Source organism: Nannospalax galili, unplaced genomic scaffold (assembly GCF_000622305.1).
Source record: "Nannospalax galili isolate Female #2095 unplaced genomic scaffold, S.galili_v1.0 scaffold617, whole genome shotgun sequence".
NCBI lineage: Eukaryota > Metazoa > Chordata > Mammalia > Rodentia > Spalacidae > Nannospalax > Nannospalax galili.
This window is the reverse complement of record NW_008341872.1, coordinates 2,991,636-2,998,649: the sequence shown is the minus strand read 5'-3', so window position 1 is coordinate 2,998,649 and position 7,014 is coordinate 2,991,636. Positions and strand designations below refer to the sequence as shown.

The 7,014-nt window shown below is 39.6% G+C and overlaps 1 protein-coding gene across 1 annotated transcript in view; it reads right to left on the bottom strand.

Moving 5' to 3' along the window:
* Nucleotides 1–3,294: 3,294 nt before the first annotated feature.
* The window catches only part of Rsrc1 (arginine and serine rich coiled-coil 1), a 413,201-nt gene continuing 409,481 nt past the window's right edge, over nt 3,295–7,014 (bottom strand). The window contains exons 9-10 of the mRNA XM_029565584.1: nt 4,567–4,719; nt 3,295–3,982 (exon numbers count right to left, since the gene is read on the bottom strand). Of these exons, the coding sequence (XP_029421444.1) occupies nt 3,890–3,982; nt 4,567–4,719 (246 nt within the window). The 3' untranslated portion in view covers nt 3,295–3,889. The remainder of the gene's footprint in view (nt 3,983–4,566; nt 4,720–7,014) is intronic.

Sequence of the window (7,014 nt, the reverse complement as noted above, 5' to 3'; positions counted from 1 at the left end):
GGCTGCAGCCTTCTTAGCCTTTGAGTCTTAGTTCAGTTGTGATCTCTTTCATGAAGTCTGCCTTAATCTTCTGACACACAGTAGTAATTCCTCTCTTTTTTTTTTTTTTTTTTTTTTTTTTTACAGCCCAGAACTTCCCTCTGCCACTATGTACTAGATCTCTTACATGACTTACATATCTAGGCTTCATAACTAAGTCTCTTGATAGGATTCTCACTCATTCACTTGTGTAGCCCCCAAGGACCCTAATTTATCCCCAGCATAAACTAGGCACTCAAACTAATGTTCATGAAAAAGTTGTAAATCTGACCATGAAGATCTAGATTTCTCTAGTAAGTATATGGCAGGCCAGTAGAGATGAAACAGGTAGTGCAGGTAGTGTTTCTTACAGCCTTGGCCAGGAAGCAGATCAGGCAAGGTTGACTACAAAGTGGGGATGGGGCTATTGCCAAGGGCTGCTCAAAGCACACACAAGTTGGAGTGTAGACTTTTTTCTGATCATTACCCATGCAACTGTTTGTTCCACATTTCTTTTTTTTTGACACAGGGTCTCCCTATAGGTCCAGCTGACCTGAACTCGCTTTGTAGACCAGGCTGGCCTTGAACTCACAAAGATCTGTCTGCCTCTGCCTCCCCAGTGCTGGGACTAAAAGCATGTGCCATTACTCTTGGCTTGTTTGTTCTATATTTCATTAAAATGTCTCCCATATCAAAATGTTCACCTATCATAAGTAACATGCTTTTCCATGAAAAACTTTCTTTTACATCACTTGTTTTTCAAAAATCAAGGCAGGCAGGTCTTTTATTGGTATCCCCACTTCTCATGCTACAACGCTCAAGCCGAGTAGGCAAACGACCTAAAGTATTCTGTCCTGTTGTCTTTAGGTTTCGGTTTCCTCATAACCAGGGAGTGCCAGAGACAATGTTCTTAGTCTATTCTCCCTAAGAATGTACTCAGTGGTCAGAAATTAAAACCCAACTTTCATTATTAGCATATATTATTTGTAAAAAAACCAGTGTTTCAAAGCACTTAAGGTCATATGTAAGCCCACATTGTTATCATTCATCAAATAACATGAAAAAGATAGTTTTGTTTTACAGGCTCATTATTTAAAGATGTTAAAGGAAGTCAGGGTGCATCATGTAGCTTGAGTTTGGCAATGTGTTTGATAATGTTCTCTGAAGTCCTCTCATTAAATTTGATTTGGCTTCTGTGGTCACGTTGTGGCTTTTAGAAAGACACACAGGTAAACAATGTTAATGACACCCCAAAAGGAAGGAGCAGTAGTCACAAAACATTCTCCACAAAGCAGTTGCCTTTAAAATACAAATTTATTACAATTCAAGCTTCTGCATTGGTGGTACTTGTCACTGAGGAACGTCAGTGGTAAGCAGTTTGTAAAGTAGATTGCAATATTATCATCGCTGAATAGATGAGCAACCACAAGCGTATCGAGAAAACTCTGCAGGCTTAGTGGTGGCCCAGATGGCAACCTGTATTCTCTCCTAGACATGTACTCCTGGAGATGCTGAGGGCACACTTACAGTTTACAAATTATAAAAGAACAAAAAGCAAAATATTTCAGGAACTGTAATCCCTTTGAAATCAATAAAACTGTATTAAACACTATACAGTTCAGCTAACAACCATCTGTAACTCCAGTTCCAGGGAATCCCATGCCCTCTTCTGGCCTCCATGGGTATTGCATGTATGGGTGTACTCATATACATGTAGGCAAAATGCTCATACACATCAGGTTAAAAATGAAAGACATAAAAAAAAAGCCTGTAAATGGGACTGGAGAGATGACTCAGTGGTTGAGAACACTGGCTGCTCTTGTAGAGGACCTGAATTCAGTTCCCAGCACTCATGTGGCAGCTAACCACTGTCCATAATTCTAGTTACAAGGGGATCCAATGTCCTCCTCTGGCCTCTACAGGCATTGCATGCATGGGGGTAACTATATACATGCAGGCAAAACACCCATACACATAAAATAAAAAAAATCCCAAACCCAAAACCAAGATGCCACACAGACTTGATTTCATATTGAATACTTCTATTTTCAGTTGAGGAAAACAGCCTCCACCTAGATCAGAAAATGTGTATATGGAAACAAGTGTTTTCAATCACCAAATTTTTCTATAATACTTGCAATTGAGTATAAGTACTTTGTATTTTTCATTTTTAATAGAGATGAGTATTTTATTAGTTTTAGAAGTATAAAAAAGTTGGCATTAAAATACCCCATTTAACCCAGGGACTTTTCAGGGTTGAATTCGAAGCAAGAGTCTTCATAGAGACTAAATTAGAGTGAGACTGGACAACAGAGAAAAATAGAAAAAAAATTGTGCCAGTGGTTGAAAACCATTTCTGTACAGGAAGGCTCCAAATCCTTCTGTAGCATGTTCAGTACATCCTGCAGAGCCAACTGCCGTCTGGCTACTACAGAAAAGCATTCTGCACCTATAGCGGGGGCAGCTTCCTCTGTAGGGAATGGCACCTGGCTAAGCATGGGTGATGTGAGAGTTCTGACTGCTTTCTCAGAGATGATTTCCACACCACAGGAATTTGGTAAGCTAGTTAGGTCTAGCATGAGTGTTAAAATTTGGAAATGAATTGCCCCCCGCCCCAAAGCCTCATGCATTTATTAAGACTTGGCTCCTAACTGGTGGTGCTGTTGAGACAGTAACTGGATCATGAGGATTGTAACTTCAATGTGGATTAGACATGGGTTCATAGCTAAATGAGCTATTAGGAGGTAGAGGACTGACTAGGAGTAGGTTATTGTAGGTGTGTCTTTGAAGGGCCTATCTTTGCCTTAATCTCTCCCTAACTCTGCTTCCTGGCTGCCACTAAGTGAGCAGCCTTCTTCTGCCATGCCCTGCTATGCTTCTGCTTGCCTCAGGACTGAATGCAGTGGAGCCAGCTGACCATGGACTGAAACTTCTGAGACCAGGAGCCATAATGTCTTTGTTTTTAAGTTCTGCCAGGTCCTTTACAACTAATATAATGAGTCTAAGATTCTATAAGAATGAGCTTCCAACTGAAATAGAACACATGGTACAAGGTGATTTCTAAGCAAACCCCATCAATTTTTTTAATTAAAAAATTTTTTTTCAGACAGGGTCTCATTGTATAGGCCAGGCTTGCCTAGAGCTTGCTCTATAGCTCAGGCTGGCCTTGTACTTGAGCTGCTTCTGCTTTAGCCTCCAGAATACTTGGATTAGAAGCATGAGACCACACTCAACATAAGAAAACCTTTTTTTTTTTTCAGTATTTTTGAGACAGGATCTCTCTGCAGAGCCCCAAGCTGGTCAGGCTAGCCTCGAACTCACAGAGATCTGCCTGCCTCTGCCCTCAGGCATGCACCACCATATCCAGCAATAAGAAAACCTTTTAATGAACATGTCATTCTTTTAAATCGCACATGCTCATTTTGCTTAGATTGCTTAGGGGACCTTTTATGATGCCTGAAATCTTAAGAAGGGTGAAATAAGATTTAAGAGAGGTTTCATAATACATGGGAAATGAAATATTGTATTTATAGCAAATAATTTGACTACTATATGTGCATAATTATCAATTTTAGTCAAAAACTTGGTATCTTTCAAATTGAACTGAGAAACACTACTGAGTACCACCTCAATACTGGTATTATTGATTTGCTTTATTAGCATTGTAAAATTTTCATGCATTCATAACTTTTATACTAGCTTCACTATTCACAATGTTTGATTCAAATCAACAAATATTCTATGAAGGAAAATTAAATGAGATTTCCTGTTCATATAATCAACTGAATTCTTTTTACGAATAAAAGTTAATACAGGTGTTTAGAAACCCAAACTTTCAAGGCTCCTGTCAATTCAACTATAAGCATATCACTCAGGCCACAGGACTGCCCATCAGCCTTTCTTGTCGGAGAGCAATTAATCTCTTGAACCACTTTTCTTCAGCTTCAGCTTTTTCAATAAATAGCTAAAATTTAAAAGAGAGAGAAAAAGTTATTGTATATCAATAACTTGAAATTGATATAGCACAGATCACTTTGAGATATATTCTCAGTAATTAAAATACAGAATTTATCTTTCAGAACAAGAGTAGATACTGTTTAACACATGACTGCTTACCTAAGTCTATCTACTGGGAGTTAATAAAGCTTAGAGTAAAAGGAATAATCTCAATGCCACTGGCTGGCAATTCTGTACCCTGTATTTGTGAGTTCATTTCTTACAACCTTTCTGAGAAACATGGTCAATTACATTTTCTCACAAAGACAGCAAAATATGGAATTAGTGACAGGCTCACAGTCAAAGAACTAGAATAGGAATTTTTACTGTCAATTGTAAAAAAGAAAAACATCTTCATTTTCATCTACTTCTAGAAGTCAGGAAACATGCACAGACCACAGACTTTGAAATCAGCAGCCCAATTTTAGCAAACAGAAACTATAATCCCATTTCCTCCAGTTTCTTCTTGGTGTCAGAACAAAGGGATAACTGCTTGGATGACTTTTAGTGAGCTAGACTTCAACTGACATTCATGAGAAATAAGAATCTTACATTTGGATGAGCCAGAGAATTGTCATCTTGGTACTTGATCGCCGTGGGGATGCTGTTGGGGTCTATTTCTTTTTCAACACTGGGTGGCTCAGTGGCTCCTGATGCTGGTCCTGATGGTGGAGTTGCATGTTTCATTTCACTAGGCTCCACTGACTGAAAATGCAGCACATAGAAATCTAGGCATAAGTGACACTTAGCAGTTGGCTCTACAGATATTTCTGATACTGAATATAATTGCTCCAGTTAGTCTCCTCAGAGATACTCATCTCAAAAAGGTTCTATGTTCTTGAATGAGAAACCATCATCTCTTAAAGAAACAAAAGTGTTGAGGAAATATTTTTCATTTCTTATGGTTAGAATGCTTTTCTTATGAAATCAGTGTTTACTACTGAAATATATATATTCATATATATGCCTAAATTCTAATGCTTAAATTCTAATAAAAAGAGTTACAATGCACCTCGAATATTCAGTTGGCCTCGGGTAAAAAGAAAAATTCAGAAGCTATCTCTAAAATACATATATAGAGGTTGGAGAGGTGGCTCAGTGGTTAAAAGCACTGGCCACTCTTGCAGAAGACCTGGGTTCAATTCCTAGCACCCACACAACAGGTAATGACTGTCCATAACTCCTGTTACAGGGATCCAATACCCTCTTCTGCTCTCCATGGGTACTGCATGCACAGGTACACTTATATACATGCAGGAAAAGCACTCATACACATAAAATACTAACCCTAAATGACACATCTTCAATGCAACCTCTACATAAAGGAGGAATGTGTCTCTCACCAGAGAAGTTTCCTTATGCAGGAGAAGTTGATTAACACAGAAACCCACAATTAGCCTAGGTACAAAGAACAAGAGGCCACAGAGTGCTTATCCCTGAATAGGACACATATTTCAAACCTCTGCCTCCCAAGGCTCAGGGGTCATTTCATTGGAGGAGGTGTAAGGACTGTAAGAGCCAGAGTGCAGGATGAACACAAAGAAATAGAGTCTTCCAGCTAGCAGTTACTCTCATGAACTCACAGCAATGGTGATAGCATGCACAAATCCCATGCAAGCTCAAATCAGACAAAATCCCAGCATAGACATGGGGAAGTGGGCAAGAAATCCCAATCCAACCTAAGGAACTTTTGGTAATTGATGGCTGTGGAGGGGGAGAAACAGTTACAAGGATGAGACTCTTGGTGAGCCCAGTAGATGGCGCCACACTGAAGGACATTTGGACATGAATCAGACTCTATAGGCCACTACACACACACACACACACACACACACACACACACACACGTATATATGAGAGGCTATTAAATTGAGGGCAGTGGGGGGAGGTGCAGATAGGGGGCGGGACCTAAATACCATCCAACTATATTGTATGAAAATTGCAAAAGATGGTCACTGTAGTGCTACTTACTGTTATGTATCTGGAAGTGGCTTCACAGGCCTTGTCAAGTTCTGTTGGTTATGGTAGAAGCAAATCTGATACCAGTTATAATAGGATGGGCAGTAGCAGAAGACTAGTGTGGTCTCCCCTCCCCTCCGTGGTGGTGTTCCTCAGGTGCTATGTTTTTTTTTTTTTTTTTTTTTTTTTGACAGGGTCTCTTCTTGGCCTGGAGCTCTCCAAATAGGCTAGGTTGGCTGGCCCGTGGTCCACAGGGATCTGCCTGTCTCTGTCTCTGCCATGCTGAGGTTATAAGCATGCTGCTATACCCAGCTCACGCTTATCTTACAATCACTTTATGAACTGAACCATTTCTCCATCTCAAACATTAATTATTATTATTTTTTTTTTACTTTTTTTGGAGACAGGGTGTCACTATGTAGCCCTGGCTGGCCTGGAACTTGCTATATGGATCAGGCTGGCCTCAAACTCACAGAGTACTGGGATTAAAGGTATTTACCACCATGCCTGGCAACTAATTAATTCTTTTTTTTTTTTAATTAAAAGAAGCATTTCATTACAACAGCATTAACCTATTCAATAACATTTTTCTGAGCTAGGGTACATCTCTTTCAAAATTGGCTGTACATTTCTAGGTTTACAGATGAATTATTACACTTATATAATCTTTTACTCATTATAAACTCTATAAGACATAAAATTAAATGAGGTTCCAACGTTTAAAAAAGATCTCTACTTCGTTGTCAAAACACACAGTTTCATACAGAAAAATTCATTCCAAGCCTATTGACATTGAGACGTTTTCACATACATTTCTAATCTCTATACACATGACTATCACCGGTCACAGTCGCCCACCTTCTGAGCTCCTCGGCATCTGAGCATGAATACAAACTCGTCAGGTAGACAGCCTCCATACTCTGCTATCCCTGCCACTGTCCACTGTGCAATCAGCACCCCCATCCATTCCCCCCTATCTGCCCTTCTGGGAAATCTAGTCAGCCAGAGGTCCCTGTTCCAGGAGGATCAGCTGTTCCTTAT